This window comes from Colius striatus, chromosome 8 (assembly GCF_028858725.1).
Source record: "Colius striatus isolate bColStr4 chromosome 8, bColStr4.1.hap1, whole genome shotgun sequence".
Taxonomy (NCBI): Eukaryota; Metazoa; Chordata; class Aves; order Coliiformes; family Coliidae; genus Colius; species Colius striatus.
The window spans coordinates 15,126,431-15,151,604 of NC_084766.1; the positions used below are offsets into that span (position 1 = coordinate 15,126,431).

At 49.5% G+C, this 25,174-nt stretch overlaps 2 protein-coding genes across 2 annotated transcripts in view; one reads left to right on the plus strand and one right to left on the minus strand.

The window, feature by feature from the left end:
* The window catches only part of ASCC1 (activating signal cointegrator 1 complex subunit 1), a 41,002-nt gene extending 22,673 nt beyond the window's left edge, over positions 1–18,329 (minus strand). The window contains exons 1-7 of the mRNA XM_062001325.1: positions 18,281–18,329; positions 16,375–16,498; positions 15,083–15,182; positions 14,110–14,207; positions 12,542–12,720; positions 5,241–5,377; positions 3,012–3,131 (exon numbers count right to left, since the gene is read on the minus strand). Coding sequence (XP_061857309.1) covers positions 3,012–3,131; positions 5,241–5,377; positions 12,542–12,720; positions 14,110–14,207; positions 15,083–15,182; positions 16,375–16,486 — 746 coding nt within the window. The 5' untranslated portion in view covers positions 16,487–16,498; positions 18,281–18,329. The remainder of the gene's footprint in view (positions 1–3,011; positions 3,132–5,240; positions 5,378–12,541; positions 12,721–14,109; positions 14,208–15,082; positions 15,183–16,374; positions 16,499–18,280) is intronic.
* Positions 17,895–24,812, plus strand: ANAPC16 (anaphase promoting complex subunit 16). The gene is made up of 4 exons (XM_062001326.1): positions 17,895–18,162; positions 19,883–20,040; positions 22,100–22,174; positions 24,018–24,812. Exons 1-4 carry the CDS (start codon positions 17,915–17,917, stop codon positions 24,131–24,133), a joined length of 597 nt encoding a protein of 198 aa, XP_061857310.1. The 5' UTR covers positions 17,895–17,914; the 3' UTR covers positions 24,134–24,812.
* Positions 24,813–25,174: the final 362 nt, after the last annotated feature.

Genomic DNA, 25,174 nt, shown 5'->3' on the forward strand with positions numbered 1-25,174 from the left:
GCCTTTCGTTATTAGGGAGATGCTCCATTCCTTTCATCATCTTGGTGGCCCTGTGCTGACCCTGTCCTTGAACTGAGGGGCCCAGAACTGGACACAATATTCCAGATGTGGCCTCACGAGGGCAGAGTAGAGGAGGAGGAAAATCTCTCTCAACCTCCTGCCCACACCCTTTCTAATACACCCCAGGTTGCCATTGGCCTTCTTGGCTACAAGTGCACATTGCTGGCTCATGGTCATCCTGCTGTTCACCAAGACCCCCAGGTCCCTTTCCCCTACACTACTCTTGAACTCATTCCCCAGCCTGTACTGGTACATGGGGTTTTTCTTTCCCAGATGCAAGACTCTACACTTGCCCTTACTGAATTTCAGATTTCTCCCGGCCCAGCCCTCCAGCCTGTCCAGGTCTCGTGGAAGGGACTGTGGCTGTGGGCAAGGCCATGCTGGAGAAGGTACCTCTGAAGGCATGGCCTGTGGACAAGGCCACAACAGGCCCAACTCAAAGCAGTTGTGGCTGTGGATAAGTCTATGGTCCAGTAAATGTAGCCCTGGAGAGACTGTAGCCCATAGATAAGGCTGCAGTTGGAGCAGGTACACTACTAAGGGACTGCAGCCTGTGGGTAAGCCCAAGCCAGAGCAGGGACAACGTGGGGAGTTCCTTGCAATGTTAAACCCAATGGTCTGGCCCAAAGGGACCACGGGTAGAGACTGGAATGGAAATGGCTGTAGCCCAGGCTTGGAGCTGTGTCTTTATAGGAATAAATATGGCAGGAACTCTTTGTTGTTAGCCAGACCAGAAGCAAAGGGAGGAGTCCATCACAATGTTAAACCCTATAACCTGGCCCAAACAGACCAGGGGTGAAGACTGTAATGGAAAAACCTTTAAATGGTTGTGCCCCATGATTTGAGTTGCGTGTTACAGGAATTACTATAGCAGGAACTACTTGAACCAATGGAGGACAAGACTAACAAGGAGTGCACATGCAGCAGCAACCTGTCCTGAGCTGCCTTTGGTGCTCAGTAACTCCACCCAGCACTCTGAGATAGAGCTCAAAGGCAAGGACTAAAGGAAATCACTGGGCATTTTACAGAGGTGGTCCATAGACTAAGGAAATGTTATCTGTGTATTATACCAAAGGATGAGAAGGGAGGGTAGTGGTTAATCAGGATAAATTAGAAAGTGTGAGACTTCAGCATGATGTAAGTGGTATGGAACAAGGGGTTGGAGAATGCACTGGTTTTGGCTGGAATACAATTCATTTTCTATACAGTAGCTACTATGGAGGTATGTTTTGGATTTGTGATGAAAACTGTTGATAACACATGGATGTTTTCATTATCACTGAGCCGGGCTTGCACAGACCGAAAGCCTTTTCTGCTTCTCACTCTGTCCCACCAGTGAGTGAGAAGCATCAGGGCCAGGAAAGCTGGGATACCCCAGACCATATGACTTTCTATGCTCAGCATAGAAACCTGGTGGAAGAAGAAGTGAGGATGTTAAGAGTGATGGCCTTTGTCCCCATTGCTCGTGCTGGAGCCCTGCTCCCCTGGAGATGGCTGAACACCTGCCTGCCCACGGGAAGTGGGGAACAAATTCCTTGTTTTGCTTTGCCTGTGTGCACAGCTTTTGCTTTACCTATTAAACTATCATTATCTCAACCCACAAGCTGAACAGAAGAGAGAAAAAGGTCTATACCTCAACTCTCACAGATGATGCTTTCTACAAACCCACTGAAGGACATTTGGGTCATCCAGTGTCTGCCTCCACCTTGTCTTTCTGAGTACTTCTGCCTTGTTTCTCCCTGCACCTCTGTCTCTTGGCTGATCTCCGGCTTGTCCTGGTTTTCCACCTGCCCTGTTTGTTTTACGTCATCTCTTTGAGGGCAGGAGAGACTTCAAAGTGGAAGAGCTGAGAAAGGAAAAGATTTCCAATCCTACTGCCTCCCAGCAATTCTTGTATGTTCATTTTCCCACCCATTTCCTTATCCCACTTCCGATCTCCTACTTCAACACAGTCTCCAAAGTGTGGTTTTAAGCAGGAGGCCCCCCCTTGTCTCCTCAGACCTCAGGGAAAGGAGCTGCCAGAACATGTCCCTTATTCCCTCAACCAATCCCTGCTTGCTCTGTGCTCCCCTGCTAGCCCCTGCTGTCCTCTAGCAATGGAAACAGACAAAAAGACAGTGCTGCCACAAAAAGAGAAGGCTAAGGCTCAGGGAGAGAAAGCTCTTTTGGCTACACCTCTACCCCCTTCTACCCTCATCTCACCATTGGCAGCACAGCGTGCAACAGCTCTTACATCTCACCAGTCTTCCAGAAAGCACCAGGAGAAAAGACAGCACTGCCACTGGTGATGTACTTGTCAAAAATGAGATGGAGGAAGCTTCTCCACATCCCAGGCAGGGCTGGTTATAGAGCTAAAGCCATCAGCCACAGCAGCAAACAGCACAGATGCACACACTGACACCAACCAGGCTTCGAGATTTCACACACAGCAGCTCAGAAGACAGACATTTCATACCCAGCACCTGTTCCAGGCTGCTTATAGACACAAAAAAACCCAACTCTGTAACCAAGTCATGCTTTTCTGAGCATCTTCTGCTGTAACTAGGTTTTAAGAATAATTAAGTGCTGCAGAATATGTCAGGCTGTCCAGATTAATCTGGATTGCAGGTTAGGAAGTAGACAGCAGAGGCCAAGTTGTCCTGTCGTCTAAGTCATCTCAGGAGCATCTCCTTGGCCATCTTATCACCACGTGAGCCACGACACCGTTATTCAATCAAACAGACTGCTACAGAAACAAATGACAGCTTTCAGCTGCACCACCACTGATTGATTTAAAGAGCAAACACATCACTGCCCTAGCCAGTTTAGGAAACAAGAACGTCTTCATCTCCCTGACTGCTGGCCCAAGGACTGCTAGCAGTATCCACCAGCTTTAGGGTTTCTCTGGCACACCACTACTGATGCCATGGCAGGTGGAGAAGGAATGAAAGAAAGCAGCATGGAAAACTCACCTGTCTGAGCCATCCTTCATGTGGACTTTGGCATAGAGGACATCCATCATGGCAGGGTCATCATTCATGTACTCCACTCCGGCCACCTCCACAGTCAGGGGCTTGCCTCCAGCAATTTGGCTGAAATGCAAGAAATTCCCTATGTTAAAAGGCAAAAGATCACACCTGCTTTGAAATCCAATGCACAGTACTCCTCATGCACACACTAAATATTTCATTTTACGAAGGGAATGACATAAAATACATTTTTTTTCTGTAGTTAAACACAAGTTTTCAGTTAAGAGGGACTTCAATATCATATAGACTGTATGGGTCAGCCAATGCCACTGAGGAATGCCCTTTTCCATCTTTCAGATTGCTCATGCTGAAAAAACGCAAACACAAAAAGGGCTCCCTGATTGCTGAAGCTGGGAAGGCTACAGCTGCTATTGTCTCATCACCTCAAGATACCCTAAAAAAATTTCAATTCAGTGTTTTAGACAGCACATTAAGTCAACTTGTCAGTGTTTACAGGGCATGTCCACACAGAGACCTCCATTTACACCTCAGAAAACCCATGGCAAGAAAACGGTCCAGCTTCTCATTCCAGAGAAGTTCCTGCCTTCCCTGTGAAGAAAGCCTGACACAAAGTCTGCAGCATTTTGACTCTCACTGGGAAAAGTACTCCACACAGAATGCAGTTTTAACTTAAATTTCAACATCCACTTACAAATGCTGGGAGTAAATAGACCTGTTTTAAAATCAGCTCCAGCTACTCCTGCAGGAAGGCGAGAGCGAAAAGGCGTGCTGGATATAATATGCACTCCCACACCTGCAAACACACTGCCAAGTGTATGTGCTTCCACACAGCCGCCTCCTTGCCTCCACCTCCCTGGGAGCAAGAGCCGCTGCCTCATCCAAAGCTGAGGTCTCCTGGAAAGCTCTGGGAATGTCTGGGCAGGCAGAAGCAATAAACGGGAGTTAACAATGTGAGTGTGACTTTGCTCTAACCTTGCTCACTTCTGCTCAGCTTGCCCAAGAGGTTGTCAGCAGAGCTCCCCGGGTGGAATTAGGAGAGCATGATTTCCCCTGCCAGTGCGTTGACTGGGAGGGAAACGGCACAGGCGTGCTGCTGTGCGCATTGCTACAGGCCACCTGTGCTACAAGGGCACGGTTAGCTTTGTCTGGCACTGCCTGCATTTAGCAAAGTAAATGAACGCTAATGAAGGTTTATGTGGGTGGCAGGGAGCCTAAATTAATTTTCAGGAGTGTATTTATTTGGGTGTGGCAGGGGAAACAACCTGAAGGTTACATTCAAATGTCGACTCATCCTCCACTCCAGGAAATGGAAAGTGGATATTTTCTCTGCCTCAGTTGAGTTCACTTCCAAGGAAGCTGGCACTTCCCAAATACAGGCAGAGCCTTCCCCTGGAAACTCATTTCTGTTCAGCAGCTAAACAGAGCCATCATTTTAAAGCAGAGGTATGAATTTTGTCCACTCATTAATTCCTACAGATATTAGCTGGCACAGCGTGGTGAATTCTTTGTGTACCAAGGCAATAAAGAAACAAATAAACACCAAGGATCCTTGCTTTGTGTGCAAAGACTTTGCAGAAATAAATAAAAACCAATCCCTGGGGCCATCTCCAATTTCTAAGCTGAGCAGAGATAAGCTAATTACAGTGTCACTCAACCACATTTACAGTGGAGGCCCTAACATCTGCAGCTCAGTGTTAACAGGCAGTGAGAAAGCCCCGGTCCTGGAGAAGCACTCAACACTAAAACTCACACGGCTCACACTGGCTTCCCTGCACACAGCTCCCCACATCAAGAAATGCATGTCAAGGACATCTCAGCATCTGCTCTGAGGTGGGAGGGAAGCAGTGTGTAAGAGCCCACTGCAGGAAAGGCAGGAAGGTAATGGAGCTCGTCCCTCCCTCTGCAGCAGGCAGGGGACAGCAGCAGAAACCGCTCAGGCAAAAATAACGGGGACGCCTGTGAGGGAAAGGAATGAGCAGAGCAGGTTTTCAGGGAATGCTGAGGGGCTGAGCTGAGCTGTACAATACTGTTGGATTCTTTGTGACTTGCTTGGTGATTTTTACTGCTCCCATTTGAAGTGTTTCAGGCTTTTTGCTAAATTTCTAGTGTTGAAATAGACTACGGAGTCTCCTCATTGCCCTTTGTCAAAGACAACTTGCTGCTTTTCCCCCACTCATGCCCTCGGTGATGACATCCCTTTTTATCACTTACTCCACAAAGTCCTCTTTACATCGCTGTAGGAGGTCACGTGCTTTCTGGATCTCTTGCTCATTCAGAAGCACCAGTGTCCCAAGAGTCAGGTGAAGCTTTGCAGGGTTCTGGAACAGACTGCTGCTGACCCCATGATCCTACAAATCAGTCAATTGGTAATATATGCGTCTTATCCACAGACTCTTCTCCATCAGAGTGATAAATACAACCAAGAACAGGTACCAAGCCACTGACATCAAACCTTTTATCTCTCTGCATCACTGGCTGGGTTGGTAGTGACATAGAGTTGAAATGAGAAACAAAATTTCATGGGCTCTGTGAGGAAGTAAGCTCAGACTGGCAGGCGAGGCACCGCCCCTACCAAACGCACGCTCCCTTTCCCTGCCTGCCTGCCTTTTCATCAGAGCTGCTCAACAGCAGCCTGGAACCTCCTTACAACAGGCTCTAACTCAGGGTGCAGGAACAGCCGTGTTTGCTTTGTATGGGATTTGGAGAAGAGACTTCCACAGCTGTCAAAGTGGCAGCTGCCATCAGCAACCAACTCCACACAAGGCAGCAGAGATTTAAAATTTCAGATAGGTCCACTTTTTGACCCATAAAGCTAGAACCAGCTGTAGTGACAAGCTCTAAATGGTCTCAGATCTTGCCTAAACACAGGCTGCACCTCACAACACAAGCACAGCTAACACCAGCTCTGATAATGACATTTCTCTTGTTTCTGTGTGCCCTACAGTAAGTTTACATTCCCTTTATAAGAAGGGCTACATGTTGTTGCTGGGGAAGAATTGTTCCCAGGTGGAGCACTGGTTACATTCAGCTGTAGAAAACTTGCTCTGATGTTCTAGGACATTTATAAAACCCCTCCAGGATGGTTAACACACCCATAGCAAAACCATTATTTCCACTTAGTGGCCACTTCCCACCAGCGCATTAAATAACCTCCACTTTTAACTCCAGAAGAAGCCAACACCCCTTGCCAGGCCCTTGAAGCCTTTTCTCTGCCTGAAAAAAAGTCCACTGACTGAGGATGAATAGCTTTGAAGCTTCTAGCTGTGCTTCAGTGTTTGAAATAAAGCCTTTCAGATGTTTAAACACCACAATATCTCAGCCCATCAGAGTTTAAACTCAGCATTTTTCATGCCTAGTAACAACAGCCATACCCTTCTTTACAGCTTCTTACGGGCTGCACTAGAGATAAGTCAGTCTGCAACACAGAGGCTGGAGGCTTGCTCCAGCAACCATAGGCTGGCAAAGCGTGGTGGGCCCCAGAAGAGAGAGAGCATGGACATACCTTCCCCTGCTGCTAATTACTGCTGACTGAAACCTCAAATCATACCACTCTGGTAGAGGCAAAGCATATTGCAAACCTCAGCACAGTGAAACAAGCACAGACTAACTAGGCCAGGCAGATCAGGAGCCGAGGAGAGAGAGAGATGGCTCCATCTCACTTCTCCCCACCTTCCCCTCTCTGCGGTGAAAGCCTTGCGGCTTCCTTTAATTCATCCTGCTGTTCACATGCATGACAGGACATGATTTCTCTCCATCAGCCTTTTTTCTCCAACGGTACCTGTAGCCTGAGAATGTTTGGCCCATCACAAAGCAATAGCTTGAGTAACAGAAACTGGGAGAAAGTTCGATTTACACTTGCCATGGACAAGCAGCTGACGGTATTCCCGCAGATCATCTACAGCAGTGAGAAAGTAGTTTGTGGGTCAGAAAGCGAAAGCCCTACCCTCTTTTCTGCCCCAAGGTTTCCAACGCCTGAGTGTGGGCTGACAGCTGCCAAAGCGATGGCACGTCACCTCCACACGCCACGCTCCTGCTGCTGGGGAGATCAGCAGCCAAGAGTGGTGCACAGTGAGCAGGCCAACACCTACATAATCTTCCTGGATTACTCCCTGGTATTTCAGACAGCTCCTGAAAACCCTGCTTATGCCCCGAGTCTTTCACAGGCCAGCAGATCCCACTTCTTCCACACACAAAAAAGATGCTACGTCAGAGGTAGCTCTCCCGGGAACAGGAAAGATTTCTGCAGGCATCTTAGCAGCCCTTCACGGCTGGATGCTGCTCACTGAGGCGCAAACAAAGCTTGAACCCCCTTACACTAATCCCAGCTTACAACATGCTATCAGCAGCTGCTGTGTCGCCTCGTGGGAAGCCACCTTGGATCAGTCCCCTGCAACCTGACCCACAGGGCCAGACAATAGCAATGCGGAGCCTAGAAACAGGTGCCCACAACTACTGCTAAGGAGCAATCACACCCTGCTCACATAGCAAGAGATGTGATCCTGTCAACACTGTGATTTTAGACCTTTATGGACATCTTCCAAATGCCTAAGGAGCCCTCTCGAGGCAAGCTACAACCATAAAAGCAGGAGTGAAGAGTGAGATTCGACAGCAGAGATGGGCAGAGAGATCCACTGGGATCTAAGCTGCACTCCCCAAGCACCTCTAGTGAGAAGCTCCTCTTTCACCAATTTCCTCCCCCATGCAGTGGAAGTGTGGACACTCCTCATAGCACAAGTTGTAGCGGCTTGTGGCGAGCAGTGGCTTCCAGCCTTGATGGAAGCTGAGCACCAGAGTAGGGGAGGTGAGGCAGCACAGCAGGGAACCCTCACATTCTACAGGAGAATCTGAAAGTGTGTTCACAGCAACTAACCAGTAGATACAAACGCATAAATCAAACCCTACCATTTCTCTAAAAATCTGTTTAAGCTGGTTTCTCTAAGGATGTACTGAAAGGTAGGAAGAATATTCCCCCTATGCACCATCCATGTGATGACTGTCCATATTAGCTTATGCTTCTCCCTGACACTGACCTGCCAAGGGCAAAAAAACAACTCCTCATTTTCACTCAGCCTTAAAAATTCTCTTTTTTCCTCCTTTCTGATGCTTAAGACTTCTACCTTTGCTCTCTTCCTTTCAACGGAACACAGAAAGGGTTTTTCCCAGAGTCTTCAACTCTCTTTGCAAAGCCCACACATGTTGTACCTCCAAATCTCGGGCTCCATAGTAGGGAAACCACAGATCACAACACACTTCAGGTCTTCAACATGACAAGGATCAGACTCCTTAGCTCTTCCTCCCTGGCTGCCTCCTCTCTAATGTCTTACAAGCTTCCAGGGTTTGCAGACAGCTTTATGTTTTGGGTTTTTTTCCCTTAATAGCAGGCTACTGCATGCCAGCTATATGCCCTCTCCCACCCTGATCCACAAACAAAGGAGCGAGCCAGAAAAATAGCATTTCCTCAGAACTGACTGCAGGCTGAAAAACCCTCCCATTTTCTGTCCCCTCCACTTCGAAATATAATATCTCATTAGCAATATTTTATATTTACAGGTTGTCATACATTACAGCAATCATATTTCTTTTCCATGTTACATCTGCAGCCTGTTCAGACTGCAAATGCTGCGTTTGCACAGCTCTGAAAGACACAACTGTGATTTTTCATGGCAGTATTACTGCAAAATCTCTTCCCATTTCCACCTGCATACTCAGACAGATGTTTCACTCCTTCTCACTCTGACACTTACTGTGTGAGGAGACTTCCAAGGTCATTCAGTCATACGGACTTCCCACTGCACCATATCCATAATGAGTCTGGCCAGGTGAGCCATCTCCCTGTATTTATATTAAACTGGACTCAAAAGAGCCTCCCCTCGGCCCTGCTTCCTTGCCCAGCAGCCCTCACCATAGAAGAGTGTGAATGACACCTAAAGTGTTCACATTTCAGCACAAGGTTCGTCTTATAAAATGTCTTAAAAGACACATACACAGACACAAAAGTTAGAAAGCATAAACCCACCAACACAACCCTATGCTATAAAACATAAATGAATGGTTGTCATGGTAACTGCTTCAGACAGAAACAGAGTCCTTCACAAATGTTCAATGGCCAGAAGAAATCCTCAGATTTCTGAGGATTTCACACACACACACGCCTCCCCTGCTCCTTTCCCTTGCCTATCACTGAGCTTCACCCAAAGTCTGGAGTTTACCTAAATCTGCAACATTTTGCACCAGCAAACTGCACCAGGAAGAGAAGCACGTCGTTCCTGTCACTGCAACCTAGGCAGATTTCTCCAAGTATCCTGAGAAATCCCGTCGCTTTGGACAAATCTATAAGCTCTCTCATTGCTCTGTAAGGCAGAGTTTTGAATTACTGTTTTTCATTACTGGTGTGCTTTCTAGCAGACCCTGCTGTGAGATGAAGTGGTATTAGAGTGGCATTACCAGCTGGTGAAGTGATTGAGAGACATATGGGGCTGCAATATACTCCTTGAACTAACAGGCAGCAATATATCTAGGAACACTTCTGCTAATACCAGGAGAAGGAAGGGCAGAACAACAAAGTACCACTAGGCCATACATATACAAACCCCCAGATATCTGCTACTGACCGAATTCCACATTTCAAACTAAAAATGGAAAGTCTAGAGCTGATGTAAGCAGCACAAGGAACATTTCAGGCCCTCCTGAGGCACAGGGCACCAAGCAGTGCTAACACAACCCTGCAGCTTCCAGCCCAGGGCACCTCGTGCCCCAACAGCGTGGAGAGCAGCAACTACAGCCCCAGATCTTCTGCCTCCACCTGTAGATGTGTCCTGACACAGGGCAGCTCCTGATATGCCACCATTTTGGGAGATTCCCAAAAGCACCCTGATGACTCAGCAGCAGCTATGTTTTGAGTGCCACACTCTCTCTGAGACATTGCTATTACTGTAGTGGATGGATTCAAGCCTGGGTGTAGGTTCTGAGTACAGTTCAACTCTGAGGTTTCTGAAAGTCAGAAGTAACTGTTAGGCTGAAATACATTCCCATGTGCATGCCCACGCTGCAGGATTCCTGACTATGATGCAGAGCCTTGGAAGACTTGGTGCTGTCCAGACACAGAACAAAAACTGCAGGAGAGACAGAAAGTCAGGCAGGAGGAGGAAAAATTAACATGACTAGCCTAGTCAGCAGTGCTCTCAGCACTCCTCTGACCAAGCTTGGGTTTCTGCAGACTCCTAGGACAAGGAACCCGTGGAGCTTTTCAGATGTTCCCAGTCAGATCCTTCTGAATGTGACTGACAACACTGGTGAAAGCACCAAGACAAACTGACATGTTACTAAGCGGATGGCAGATCTCCCTGCCTACCCAAGGATGCAAACTTATACATAAGGGTGAACAAGAGACAAACAATGTGACAGAGCTTGATCAGGAGGGATCTGGAGAGTAAGATCACCAGTCAAGGCTGGACCAACGGAGGGCTGCAGAGATGCAGCCAAACCAGCAGACAGGAAAAATGAGTGCTCTGTAAGGAGAATAGCTAGTCCTGCATGAGGCCAGTGTGTTGCGGGAATAAAGACACAGGACAAGAGCATGAATGACAGCATTAGCTGCAAAGATGAATAAAAGAGGCCACATCTCAGAGAGGTGACACTGAAAGGATTTGCCTGACACTGAGGCAGCCTGGAAGCCAGAAATCAGTACAACGTACCGGATGACAGAGGTCACTGCCCTGGGCAGCAGGCAGGTCTAGGTTTGCTAGGAGGGACAGTAGAGATCCACAGGACATGCTGGCAGACAACTAGAGGAAGGAGGATCAGATAAGCTGAGTCCAGGATGCCAAGGCTTCAAGCAGAGCAGGGTCAGATCCTGAAGGAGGTCAAGTGAAATCACAGTCATAAGCCCAGGTAGTAAGGGAAAAAGGGCAAGAGAAACACCAGACTTAAAGCTGTAATCTCAGTCCGGGGCCAACAGCATGTACAGATACTCACGGGGCCCCATGATGAAGTTACAAAGCCCCTGAAGAGCTGCCTCTCTCCGTGTAACTTTGGTGTGTTCCCACACAAGGACTGGAACCAGACACCAACAGAGGGAGCTAAGCCCCTGCTGACACCAGGCCAGGGATGATGCCAGGCCCATGCTGAGGATCGAGGACTGGCACCCTCTGTCCAGTCAATACTTTCTCAGACTGATGTTCCCAACCCTGTCTTCAGGTGTTTCCTTTAATGAAGGTGAGCTTTAGTAGAGGTAGCTGCCACTGGCTAATGGGGACAGATGATCAAGCCAGTGATACCTTCTGAGCCCCAGGAAAGGGCACTCATGGCATTGCAGTGGCTGCTCAATTTGATAGCCAGTTTCAGTTGCACTTAACATCAGGTGGAAACCCGAGTGATAAAAAGCTCTTGTCATGAAAATAGGCAGCTGGGTGGAGAGGAGGGACTTAAATCAGAATTGCCAGGAAAGACAAGCCTGTAAAGCCAGCTCAGTTCTGCTCATGGAAATGAGACATATGACATGCAAGTGACCATGAAAGCTTGCACAAGAACTCCTATCTCGCCAGATACCAGATAATTTACGACCACAGCACAAAGACATAGGAAACTAAACTTATAAAGCTGTGCTATCAGCAACATTCTATTTTTCCCTTTAAAAGGCATAAGAAGAAGTGACAGACATGCAAGTATGAACATTAGTCCACAAAAGCCTGCTGCGTGTATGAAATCCAACCTGTAGCAGCCACAAAGAGGTACTCTTTTGCCTAGAGATGTCCTGCCAGCAGACTCAGAGGACACAGCAATTCAGTAACGCCATTCCCTCTCCTCAGTCTAGCCCTGTGCATTGACATACCACTTCTGTCAAAGCTAAAATAAGCCTGCGAATACACAGCTTTCACTTCATTCTGTCCCTCATTTCCCTATGCCTAACTATTTTCTGCTGCTGGCAATATAAGACCTGAAGGCAAGTAGAAGGCCTTGTCAGCACAAAGTCTCGTGGGGAAGAAGGGAAGTGATTAGATTTGCAAGATGGCATGTGCTACCAAGTCAGCTCCAGTAATGACACCCCTCTTCCTTCACTGTCAGTAACCAAAAGAAAAGTGAATTCAAAGCAGAGGCAAAAGTATATGATTTCTATGCAACCGTGAAGCCAGGTAGAAATTCACAAGATGTAGAAAGGTCCACTATGTTATTTAGTGTCTTTCCTTTTAAAAACAAAAAGCCCCACGAAAAAGCTCCCAAGCCTCTTTTGCATCTTACCTATCCTCCTACCTAGGAAAATCTCTGATGAGAACAAAATTTTTACTAACAATTTATTAAGTAAGCCATTCCATTTTCCAGAAGATTTCACAACAGCACTCAACAAATTCACAGCACATCTGCCAGCTTAAGCAAAAGGCCTGTTAAAAATACATTCCTAAGAAACAGAATAGCAGGCAGCTTTCAAGGTCAACGCCAAAAAGCTGCCTCAATAAATGAAATGGCACTCTGCAGAAGGGCTTCCACTTGATTTTAATTCTCACGTGGATCCTTACCTTCGAGCACTTCTCCAACACTTCCTCCTTGAACTGCAGGAACTTCTCCTGGATGGCAGGCTGGTTGAGAGCGAAGGACAGGAAGTGTGTGAAGGGCTGCTTCTTGCGGAAGCTGTCCAGGAGGACGTCAACCCGCGTCTGGGCAGAGATGACACCACTGCGATGCTGCCCTGTAATCACTGCGGGGAAACAAAGCAACACCTGTCTGCTTGCTGTGAAACTACAGTGAGACTGCTGACATCCATGCCCATGCAAAACAAGGAGTAATTAAAGGGATCATGATTTTACACTTTAAATGCTGGAGGATGTTATGAAGGTAAGGATGTTTCACCCAGGAGGGAATCAAGAAAACCTGCACGACAGCACCTCTCTGCTGTCAGCCCTGGGTTCACTGAAGAAATATTAGGAATTAGAACCCTCAACCATGCACTGAGGAATCTTGCTAGGCTCCCTGCTTGACTTGAAATGCCTGACACAGCTGTGCTTTTCTCTGTAAAGACAGGATGATGTCATCAAGAGTATCCCTCCTCTTTGAAGAAAGTCATCTCTGGGTGATGAAAAAACAACTAAAGAGTCTATCATTTCAGTGGCTCTTCAGGTTTCTAGAGCACTATTTCAAGTCAAAGAGAAAAGAAAAGAAAATCTGTCAAAGATCAAGGTAGCCTATATCATTTGTGCATGCACTTCAAGGCACCAAACAGAGAACACTTGAGCTTGGAAGAGCTGCAAGGAGCAAAATTTTCTTGGTTTCCTTATTATTACATGTTTTCAACATCTCTCAACCTTCCTAATAGTCCTTCACAGTTCTCAGAAAGAAGTCAAGACCCACTTCTCGAGAAGTACTACCACATTCCTGTGTAGTATCACAGTTGGATCCACTTACACTTACTCCTCACAGCTCTGTCACCAATGTCCCAATGCACCAGTTTTCACCACAGTGCGCATACCCACTGGCACGTGGATACCCACCCAGGCACAAACCCGCACGCACCGGCCCTTATGAGCAATGCCTCCTTGCTTTTTAAGTCACTGGAAGTGATGAGAAGGAACATACAGTACAACAGAGGCTGCTCTCACTATCAGGATCAAGTGACAACACTTGGCAGCCACGTCACCAAAACACTTCTCATATTAAAGCAGATGATGATGTTTATTTTGTGCATGAATATACCACACAGTAACTTTTTCTGGGTATGTACTACAGTTTCTTATTAGTGAAAATTATACTATTAAATAAAACAACCCCAACATTCAAAAAATCCCAACACACCCAGGACCAAAGTTCTCTAGCCAGTCATTTATGACCCAGAAGTGACCTCAGTGAGACTATTCACAAGCCTAAAAGAGATTTATTTTTTTCCTCAAAAAGCCTTACACTGCTTTATAAGGATTTATAGACAGAAAAAATTAACCCAGGAGAGAAGTGATATTTCCCAGGGCCATAAAGTGAGTCAGTGCCATGTCAGAAGCAGGAATTAAAGGAAAAATGCCTCGTATAATCCCTCCCCGTTCAAAGTGTGTTTGTGCAAGAGATGAGAGAACACCCATTTTGTGCATGTTAATCTCACCGATTTCTCCTTCCACTCCAGGCTTGGGAATGCTGATGGAGGTTCGAGTCTCTGTTTCTAGTCTCTTCTTGGTTTCCCCTTTCTTCCCAATGATGTACCTGGAGGCACAGAAGTGCAAGAGAGTCACTGACACGGTGTGGCTGGGACACTCTTTGCCAGAAGTGGGCAGCCAGCGGGTGAGCTGGTGGGCTGTGGGCAGCAGGTGCCTCCGGGCTCACTGTGCCCCTGCCTGAGGGACACATGGCCTGAGCTCCACAGGCAGGACCCGCTCCCAGGGTGCCTTGTGTCACCGGCCCAGGACCACAGCTTGATGTTGAAGTGTGGCTCACAACTGGATTAAGCAGTACATCCTGCCACAGCTTACTCCTCAGCTGGGTAATTCCTTTTTCCTATTACCCCAGCTAACAAAGAATTAAGGGCTCTTTTCCTGCTCTTTGCTTTGCTCAAGGTAGCCATTTGCCAGCATCCAAAGACCCAATGGAACACTTTTCCTTCTCTAAATTGCAGTAAAACTATTCAACAGATAAAACTATCAAAAATAACTACATAAAGCTTTGAGCACTACAGGCTTCCCGGTAAACATCAGACTGGAGTCAATAGTCGATTCCAGTCATGTGTGCTTTCTCTCAAAGCTTTCACAAACTCCCCCTGCCAGGCTGCTCACCCCAGTTCTTCCTCCCCTTCTTCCACTCTCCCTGATGCTTTTATGTTCAAGGGAAGAGATGCTCAAAAACTCTCCTGCCAGCAAGAAAGCACCACCTGCTGTCTCCGTCACAGGCTAGGCTAGAAGTCAAGCGTGGCACAACTGCACTAGAAAGGCGGTGCCAAGTTTCCCTTCCCTGATGCTAAAACCCACATGGAATACATTTTTGAGATCTGGCGCTTACCCTGACCTCCAAAAAAAATACTCTGTGCTCAACCACTTCCTCAGCTGGCAGCTACTCAAAGAAACTAGAAGCACACAGAGGCTCACTTGTACAACGGACTGGGAACCTCCACTCTGCACTGGAAGCCTTTCTCCGTCTCTTCCACCACAAAGGCATCACAGGGTTCATCTGCGCAGTCACCGGGGCCTATCAGAAAAAAAATCCCTTGTACAACCTCTGTAAAGTTGGGCAGAGTTTTATGTAGGACAGCAGTCTCAGAGCTGCCTTCTCCCAAGGTCAAAGAAAGGCAGAGGCAGACTCCTCTCTGTTGCGGCCAGCTGCTTTTTATTTCACCTGACTACCAGCTCTGGAAAACATAATGACTGCTTCTAAATCCCCAGGCTGGGAGGCACAGAAAAACAGTAGTTACAGCTCAGATTTTCTCTCAGCTGGAAGTTGTGCAGCCAGCCAGTGGGAACAGTCTCTTCTCCTGGCAGGGTGGAAACCATCAGCCCACGTGGAGACCTGAGCAGGCATTTAAGATCACGGAAGAGCGCAAACTACAGACAAGGACAGTTTTGATTCAAGAGTTCAGGTACAGTGTTTTGGAAAATCAGAGAAATTCTCACACCCTCAGCACAGAGGAACAGATGCCCCTTTCGTGTGTGGGTCATCCAGCTCTGCCCGTTAGGACCAAATGTACGGTTTCTGTCTCCTCTGCCACGCACACACAAGGACGAATTTGGGTGGCAGGCAGCTTACTAAAGCATTGTTCAACCTACTGAGAGACAGGGTGGAAGCAGAAACAAGACACAATGGCCACAACCCTTTCCATTTTAGAAATAACAGCTGAGATTTCCCATGTCCACAGCAACTCACATAGAACTACAACAAACATATAGGCCGCAAAGATAAAGTAAAACACATCGAAACAGGAAGAATTCTGCCCCAGAAGCTGGTAACACTTTCCAAAAACCACATCGTAAGAGGACAGTTTTTTGAGGTGCAAACATTGCAAGGACAGTGAATCTTCAGCAAACAGCTTCCACTCCTGCCACATCTGCAATTAATCACACTACCGCAAGGAAAGGCACTTCAGGGACCTGGAGAAAACACATTTTTTTCCCCTCTTGGAGATCTTTCACAAACATAAGCGACAGTCAGCAGCACAGATACTCAAAGCCACATTAGGGGACTGGGATTACACTCACTCTTTGGTCAGCAGCATCATCAGGGACCAGTGCAAAGCATTTTTCACCCCCTCAAATCCCTTGCTCCCCACACAGGCAGGTCCTCGAGCACAAGACATCAGAGATAGACCCAAGAGCTGCTACCGAGGCCCTGATGCCACAGCACATCTCGGCTGCAGCACGGCTGCCTCTGGCATGGTGCTCCTTACCTGCACACAATTCCTCCTCCTCCTCCTCTTGCTGGTAGGTCTGCTCTTGGATGAGGGTCTTCCTGTATACTCGCCCTCCAATCCTTATCAGGGTGGGCCGCAGAACGTCCATCCTGCACCTCTTCTTAATGCAAAAGCAGAAACAGCTTTGCTAACTTGTATCAAGGAAAGGTCAATGTCAGCACTTCCTCGTGGTTATCTTCTCAGAGGCACTGGGGGAGCTCTGAAAGGCTCAGCAGTAGAGCAGTGTCTGTACCTCCAGAAGAGCAGTAACTCCTTTTATGCACATGCATGAGAGACTCTGGGAAGGCAGTACCTTCTCAAACCTCACCTCATTCAAAGACTAATTTTACGGGAACTTCCAGCTATAATCTTTGTCAGCTCATACAGAATGATCAAGCAAAACCAGGAAATGTAACAACGCTGATCACCAACATCCCTGAAACTCACAGGCTTTAGCTAAAACCTCCTGTGGCCTCAATGTGCTGTTTCAGTACCAAACCATTCAGGACTCTGAATGGTTTCACCTCATTTCCCATGGCTGCAGACCAAAGAGGCCTCACCCACTGCCAGGGATTCCTCTACAACACTGACCTCTCTCAAAATACCTGACATACTCCATGTGTTTCCTAAAGGACTGTGGAGCTTTTCAGAAGCAAACCCAGTTCCCTGGATCTGCTCAGGAGGAAACAAAGCACTCTGAGGGGTCGGTGCTGGCTGCTATAAGTGGTTACATCTCCTGCCCCCCACCACTGGGCACTACAGTGAGCTGTTTGCATAAAAGTCTTAACACTATCCTGCATTATTCCAAACAACATAGAAACATGGGACACTGAGTTTTTACAGTGGAGAACATTTTATGGTATAAAAGCAACAGGGTGATCCAAAGAACTGCCAGAGTCTTCACTGCAATTAACACTGGATGCCTCAGTTTGCCTTAATGTTTTCAAAACACAAATTCCTGTTACTCAGAAAACGTCTCCACCAAAAGACTCGCCTTCCTTGGAAGGCTCACCTGTCCACTGCTACAGAATCTGACAGGAAAAAAACAAAGAGCTTTCTTTTGAAGATGCATTTACCCTGAACTGGATTTACTGTAAGGAGTGACATGAGGTTCAGTAGGTTAATGTTTTCCCAATCAACTGAAGCCTCACCTACTCAAGTGACTTAAAACTACCTGAGCTTAACATTTAGACAAAAAGGCATTCCTGCAGCTCAAGGAAAGAAGAGCAGATGTGAACCACGCACAGAGGAAAGCTGAATCGGTCATGAGAAAATACTGCTGTTGGTTGGGTGGGTTTTTCCAACCTAGTTGGTTGGTTTTGTTGGGTTTTTTTTTCCTAATTGAGGAGCTGGTGTGACAATTGCTTGACCCAGGACGTTTCATAAGGAGCACCTCACCCCACCAGCAGTGCTGCTGCCGCCGTGTGACGGGAGACACGCCGCAGCTGGGCCTGCGGCCTCACCGGAGGCCTGGGCCTCACCGGATGAACGACGCCCCAGCGGTACAGGCCTCGCCAGCGAGCCCGCCTGCAGGAAAATGAGGGCGGGGAACAGGCCGGCCCCTGCGCTTCAGAGCACCGGTGGGTTTAAAGCCGCAAGGGAAGGCGGTGAGAGCGACAGGATGCTCAGCCCAGCCCAGCCCGAGCCCTGCCCCGGGACGCCCGCAGCCGCGGCCGCGCCTCCCTCCCCCGCCGGAAGGAGAGGCCGGCGCGCCCCCGCCCGGCCCAGCATGCACCACGAGCGCGACCACGCGCGCCGCCTGCGCCAAGCCGTCCGTGCGCCCAGGTGAGGTTCGGAGGCACTGGCGGCCCCGGGGAGCAGGGGCGGGGCTCCGGGGCGGCGAAGGCGCTCGGCTGCGCGGGAGCGGAGCGGGAGGAGCGGCGGTGCCGGAGCTCTCACTCACCGGGAAGCGGCTCGCTGCGGAAGCCGGGGCGGGGCCACGGCGCGGGCGGGGGGGCGGGGCCGGGCGGGGGAATGGCCGCGGCGCACGCGCACTGGTGGCAACGAGGCTGCGGCGGCGCGGCGGGAGTGTGGGCGGGGGAGCACGGCGCATGCGCAGTAGGGAAAAGGCCGGGGAGAGCGTGCGCGCTGGGAACAAGGCGCATGCGCGCTGGTGGCGACGCGGCAGCCGGCCGTCGGCGGGTGTGGGCGGCAGGGTGCGGCGCGGGTGCGCTACCGCAGCCGGCGGTAACGAGCGTGGCAACGAGAGCTGTGCGGCTGTGCTGGGAGTATGGGCAGCGCAGCCCAAGCGCTTCGCACCCTCGCGCTCCCCCCAAGATGGCTGGAGCTTGCGGCATCGCCGTCCCTTCCGCTGTGTTTGCTGCCGGCCGTTTCAAGTACCTGTCCTACAGCTACACTAGCTCTGCGAGCCCCGATGGGCATCGCATCAGCACACGCTGTCGTGCTCCCCTCAGCCGTGGGGCGCTGGGGCTGCCCAGGTTTGCCAAGGAAGGTGTAGCTGGGTGTCTCACAGCCCTGTGAAAGGCTGCCTTTATGCGGGCAGTTTCCTTCGCAGTCCGTATGCCCCAGTCTCCTGCGCTGCTTTGTGTAAATGAAACAACTTTTCAGTTCAGCTGTGAGTGAACGCGCAATTACTACTTGTGACAGCCTTTTTAACAACTCGTTTTCCCCACTAAGTCCTTGAGTGTCTTTCAGAGGTGCTGTCTGCAGTCTGCACCACTGTATTAAACAGGATAAAAGCAACACATGAAATGGGCAGGATAATTGGGAAGTGGTTTGGAGGAGTAGTAAGTGCTGTCACAAGTGCCAGGTGACGGCTTTTTTTGTTATCAGAGAAATATGTGACAAATTTTAAGTACTCCATCATGGCAAAGGTATATCCAATACCTCTTAAAAACAAGCCTGAGAAATGGGTGCACAAGAGGTGATGGAGCTTGTGCTGTGAAGGCAGATGGATGTCAGCCGGTGCCAGTGTATGGCACATGCAGTGTTTGAAAAGCAAAGGTGCTCACTGCAAACTGGGCACAGCATTGCCTCGTGCAGGATGTGTCGCTGGGGCTGGCAGTCCTGCGGGCTCACAGGTTTTATGAGGCAGCAGCATTTTTTCTGTGTTTGTGCTCTTGGAAACAAGGCCAAAAAAAGGAAAGCGGGGGGGGGATGTCTGTTTTTCACCCTGCGGAGCTGGCAAAGCGCCAGGCAGCTTCGGGCCCGTGAATTCAGGCCAGCGACCTGTACTAGGTTATTTTTAGCCAGGCTCCTGCCGTCCCGCCGCATTCCCAGGCCCCGTCGCCCGCGCGGGGTCAGAGCGCGGGTTAGCGCCGGGCTCCGGGTGCCACCGCGCGGTGCGAGCCCGAACTGCAGCGCTGCCCGCAGCCTCTCCCACGCACGCAGCGGGGCGGCCGCCGCAACCTGTGCTCGCTGCCTCTTCCTGGACCTCGCCGCCTCCAGCTGCCCTCAGATACGTGCGCGGTCGCTGGCGTCGCGCCCTGGGAAACTCCGAGACGCCCTTCCTAACTCCACTCTCCTCCCTTTTTTGTTCTTCCAGGCTGGGACGGGGTGAAATGGCAGCCTCTTCCTCATCCTCTTCAGCTGGCGGAGTCAGTGGCAGCTCTGTAACGGGATCGGGGTTCAGTGTTTCAGACCTAGCACCACCCCGAAAAGCCCTCTTCACTTACCCCAAAGGAGCCGGGGAGATGCTGGAAGGTGACTGTTCTCACTCTTCTTTCCCGTGCCTCCTGGTGTGCAGGCAGCCCTGCAGGGGAGTTGCCGAGCTTGGCACCCTGCTGCCTTTTTGGACAAGCTGGCAAAAGCTGGAGTGAGGAAGGAAACACCAAGGCTCGGGTCGGTCCTAAGCAGCCCCGTCTTTCCCACCAGTCATTCATGAGGAAGTTATTTTCCTGGCCGTCACCTGTTTTTTAGCTCCATGACAGCACTTCAGTCGAGGAAGCGATCTACCTGAAAGGGAACATGACGGGGTTAATTGCTCATTGTTAGCTAATCCTTTGATGTTGAGCAGGAATTGCTGTAAAGAGAGCTGAGGCAGGAGTATTTTTCTTGGCAAAACATGTTCTGGGCTTGGATTTGACTGGCCTAGTACAGGAGGCAGCTTGCATCCCTGCTGGCCAGGAAACACAAGGCTTGCCTTAGCCCTCGACCCAAGTTAAAACCTCCTGCAGAGGTCTGCAAGAGGATAAATCATGACTAGACTTCTCTTTTAATCCTTCAAGGCTGAGCACGTTCCTCTTTTGGGCTCACTCTTGTCTGGGCATTTCTCCAGGGCTACCTGGAGAGGGTCAGGGCTCTGATCCAGCGTAATGTCTTGCATTTAGTTGCCTGAGCCCTGCCATCCGCTTCATCAGGGTTGCCTGAAGGAGGACCCAGGCACATCGTGGCTGCACGTCACTGCCCCTGCTCTGAGTGACAGAGGAAGGGCAGGTCCTCCAGATGACAGTGTTAAAGCACAGTCTGTATGTCTGTCTGCTCTGCTCCCCCTGAATTTCCCATGTCACCGTGCCACATGCTTGATTGTATGAGCCTGAAGTTCACTGGGGTGGCTGGATCCGAGGCTCGGATGGCCCTGCAGCACCCAAGTGACACAGCAGCACAGGGTAGCTGGGAACTGATGGCTGTGTTGTTTAAGGACTGTTTTTATTACACATTAGAGCCCATATGCCAGACTATTGAAGTAATTATGACTAAAGGCTTGCTCATAGAACTTAACGAGCCCTCAAAACAAATTAAAATAATGAAGCACTTTGTGTTACCAAATAGACAGGCAGCTGTTCCTCCTGAGAGCCACTCGGCAGGACAGCCCAGCTGAGGGCAGGGAAGGGTATGTTTGGAAACAGCACGGTGCAGCATCAACACGGCATTTCATCAGCTTGTGAGAGGATGCTCTGAGCATGGCCCAACTCCTCACTCTTCTCTCTTACCTGGGGTTCAGCTTTGGATTAGATTTTCTGAGGCCAGGAGTCTGTTTCTACCCTGTGAAATATTTTTCTTCTCCTTGTTTTTGTGGCATGATTTTGCTTTAGGCTGACCTCTTTACCACAACAGTCCGTCTGCTGTGGGTGGCAGCAGCAAGTAAACACTCTCCCTGCTGTAGAAGGCTTTAGGTTAGCTTTTAAATTTGAGATAAAAGGGGATACACCCATTCTTTCACCAGGCAGGTGCCAGTGGGGTAGTTGCATACCCATTCCCTCTTCAGAAATCCCTGCTGACTGATTTTTATTGTTACTTCAAGTATCTCGCTTGGTTTTAAATAAACCCTTAGGTAATTTGGGGTTTTTTAGAAGGAAGTAGTATAAACTATGTCAGCACTCGGCCCACAATTACCAGTGTGTTTCAGATTGCTTTTTCTGAGTTGTATGATCAATGACTGATTTTAGATGGCAAGATACACATTATCTGAAGTCTTTTCTGTGCGGTTTCAGTCCAAGCCTGTGGGAAATCGTAAAGCATTTTAAGGACACAAGTGTCTGAGCCCCGAGGGAATGGGAGACTGCCATGACATTAGCTGGCTTCTCCATAGCCTCTCTTTTATTTAAAATGGACTACAACAGCTTGAGAGAGGGCATGTAAGTGACTCTTAGCTGGGCGGTCTCCCGGGTAGTCATTCCCTGGTGGCACTGGGAGGCGACTGTGAGTACAGGGTTGGGGGGCCGAAAGTGGAGCGCTGCACGCTCAGCACAGGGGAAAGTGTGGGGAAACCCACACCTGCAACATAACTCCGATTAAACCACCCCTCTTTTTCTGTGTACAGATGGCTCCGAAAGATTCCTCTGTGAGTCTGTCTTCAGCTATCAGGTTGCATCTACTTTAAAGCAAGTGAAACACGGTAAGCACCGAAGCGCCGTCTGTTTGAACCGCACATTGCTCGGGGAAGATGGCAGGGGAGCAGGGAGAAAAGGCTGACATGTTCTCGGGTGCCAACCACAAAAAAGCTGCAGAGCCTTTTAAGTTGGCAAGTTAACGCTAAGTCAGACCATCACTGAGTCCTTTTGCAAGCTCTATGCAAAGCGACAGGAACCCACACAGCCTGGGTGGGAATAGGCTGTGCCTTTCAAAGCCTGTTTTTCCATCGCTGTGTGCTGTGCTGCCTTCACGAGAGGTGAGGCCAGAAGAGGAGGTTATGGGCAGGAAACACCCACGCTCTGATCTTGGCCCAGTGCTGACTGTCTCTCTGGCCTTGGGCAAAGAGACACTTGATTCCACCTTTGTTTCTCTGCTGAGCGCTTGTGACACCAGCAGGGTCAAGCGAGGTTTCCAAGGTGCTTGGGAGACGGACACCCAAGTGCCTGGTGTGGCGTGACGGGGCTGGCTCCACTCCCTGCCTCCCCATGAAACAGCCTTGCGTCCTCTTTGAACTTCTGCTTCCCTCCTGGGGCCTTTGCTCGCCGCCCAGGTGCCCATAACTGAATGATGGGCTCGACTGCACGGCAGCTTTCATTCTCAAGACATTGGGCAGAGCTCAGCCACCTGATGGCCTCTGCTGCTCAAGGGTCACATCCTTTCTGGTCCCCACCTCTTGTCAGCTAGAATGTGTAGTACTTCCACGTGTTGTCTCAGACCGGAGCGGTTTCCTGTCCTCCGATGATGAGGGCTGTTGGGAGGAGGTCTGGGGACGTGCAGCAGCTCGCAAGGCCATGATCCCCAACTGAAAAGCAAAGCCAGACTTCAGAGCTATTGTTTCCAGAGCTCCGGCGCTAGTGGGGCTGTGTACAGACTGGTACCCTGAGAAGCACCAGCCTTTGAAACTGGTTTGTGAAGCACTGGTCACCCATCTCTAAGAGAGGGGAAAGGCTTAAAGAAAGACCGAGGTCAACGCTTTTTTGGCTTGTTTGTTTAACGGTTCCCAAAAGCACCCGCTTGCAGGACGTGGAGTGAGAAGAGTCCCTCTTACAAGCACCCAACACCACAGTCAGCATAAATTCTGCACATTTCACGTTACACCTCTTGCTAGGAGGTCAGCTCACACTGGGCTGTTTCTGCAAGAGGCCTCCACGCTGTTAAACTTCCAGCAGAGCCAAGAGAAGGGCCATTCCCGCTTCCTGACCTGTGCAGCAAATGTAACTGATAATGAAGCCTGCATGCCCAACACACCACCAGTTTGGGAGAAAGCTGAGAGGAACAAGCTGTCCTGGGGATGCCCGGGGAGGCAGCCCGTCTCTCCACGGGGGCCTTTGGGTCATTCGCATGCTCTGATTGCAGAGCTCTTCTGCTACCGTCAGACAGGACCTCCCCAAAGGACCTTCTTTCAAAGGAGGAGCTCCTCATGTTGCACTCAGCTGTGCCGTGGGCTGAGCAAGCCCTCTCTCAACTTCTCTGTTCTTTTGCACTATAAATATTTATGCTAAAGAAATGAGCTTCATCCTGTTTTCACCCCCATACACTAATCAGCCTGGTGTTTCTCTGTTCGGACTTGAATTTACCTGGCACGGGCAGGGATGGATAAATACACACTTGGGGCCAGACAAAGCAGAAAAGCCTGTCCCTGCTTTCTGCTGTCACCTGGCGAGGCCTGGCTGCTCGCACGGGGCGGCCTGTCAACTGGGTATTCAAAGGGACTCAGTGGGTTTTATTCTACTCTCTTCCCTGTTGAGAGCTGGGAATTTGCATCTAATGGAAAGGTTTAATTGTGCTGTCGTTGTAAAACACGGTTACCTTTGAACTTCTTGCAGATCAACAAGTCGCACGGATGGAAAAACTAGCCGGTCTGGTGGAAGAGCTGGAGGCAGATGAGTGGAGGTACAAGCCAATAGAGCAGCTCCTGGGATTCACTCCCTCCTCGGGCTGAGCGTGGCTGCATCGCTGCTGTCAGGGAGCAGAAGGAAAACATTCTCTGGCCCAGCTTCAAAGCACTCCCTCGTTTATCAGGATGCTGACAGCTGCATCAGCAGGACTGGGCTTTTGGGTTTTTTTCAGTTGAGAGTGGGAATCCCCTGTAAAGGTGACAGTGAGTGGAAAAGATGGGATTCTTTAAGTCCTCAGCGGTGTTACAGTCTGGCAGGGCACAGCTTCTGGAACTCAGAAGGCAGGATCAGTTTTACGGAACTTGGAGAGGCACCTTATTGTTCAGAGCAGAGGGAAGACCCGCAGCATGGTGAGCCAGAAACTCAGTCTGGCCTTGCTCTGGGTGCCCGGCGGGCTGGGAAGCCTCCATCTTCCCTGCTCAAGGCCAGAAGTGCAATGCCCTGCCAGAAACACTCTTCAGCCCTGGCTCCTGTTCTGGGAGGTGAACAGGGCGAGAACTGCATCGGGTCAGCTGGGAGAGGGCAAATGGTGAGGCTTCCTCTGGAGGCACCTCCTGTATCGCCAAGACTCTCCACTGCCCTTCCTCTTGTGCCCGCACAGCGAGTGCTGGTAGGACCCCACTCTCTAAAGCAGCATCTCTGTCTTTAATACCCTGAAATGCTTTTTCCTCTTTAGTAAGTGTTAGCTTGCTCTGTGATAATAAAATAATTCTATCTTTGAAACTGTTTATCTTTCCAAAGCTTGGCGCAGGGGGATCTGGTGACAGAAACCATCAGCTGTTGGGTAGGTAACAGGAGGTTTAAAGGGGCCCGGAGGCAGCTCGGCTGTTACTGTGGTCAACTGAAGTTCAGTTGTAAAAAAACATCTGAGAGGAACCAAGCCACACTTACTTTACACCCCAAAGTGGACTGATTTAAATCAGATTTTAATCCTGGGTTAACTCTGCCAGCAGAAACCCCTTATTTAAATCTATCCATTTTAATCATCTTGTTTTTTGCTTGTACTTCACTCCTGTTCCCGAGGGGAGCTGGATTTCCATTCTCTGCTGTAACCATTTCAACGTGTTCTTTTCCATTGAGACAAG

Excerpts from the sequence above, each read along its gene's own strand:
- ANAPC16 (XM_062001326.1), top strand. The coding sequence starts at position 17,915 with ATGAGGGCGGGGAACAGGCCGGCCCCTGCGCTTCAGAGCACCGGTGGG. Across the intron at positions 20,041-22,099 it reads AGCCGGGGAGATGCTGGAAG|ATGGCTCCGAAAGATTCCTC; the intron begins GTGACTGTTCTC and ends TTCTGTGTACAG. Across the intron at positions 22,175-24,017 it reads TTTAAAGCAAGTGAAACACG|ATCAACAAGTCGCACGGATG; the intron begins GTAAGCACCGAA and ends AACTTCTTGCAG.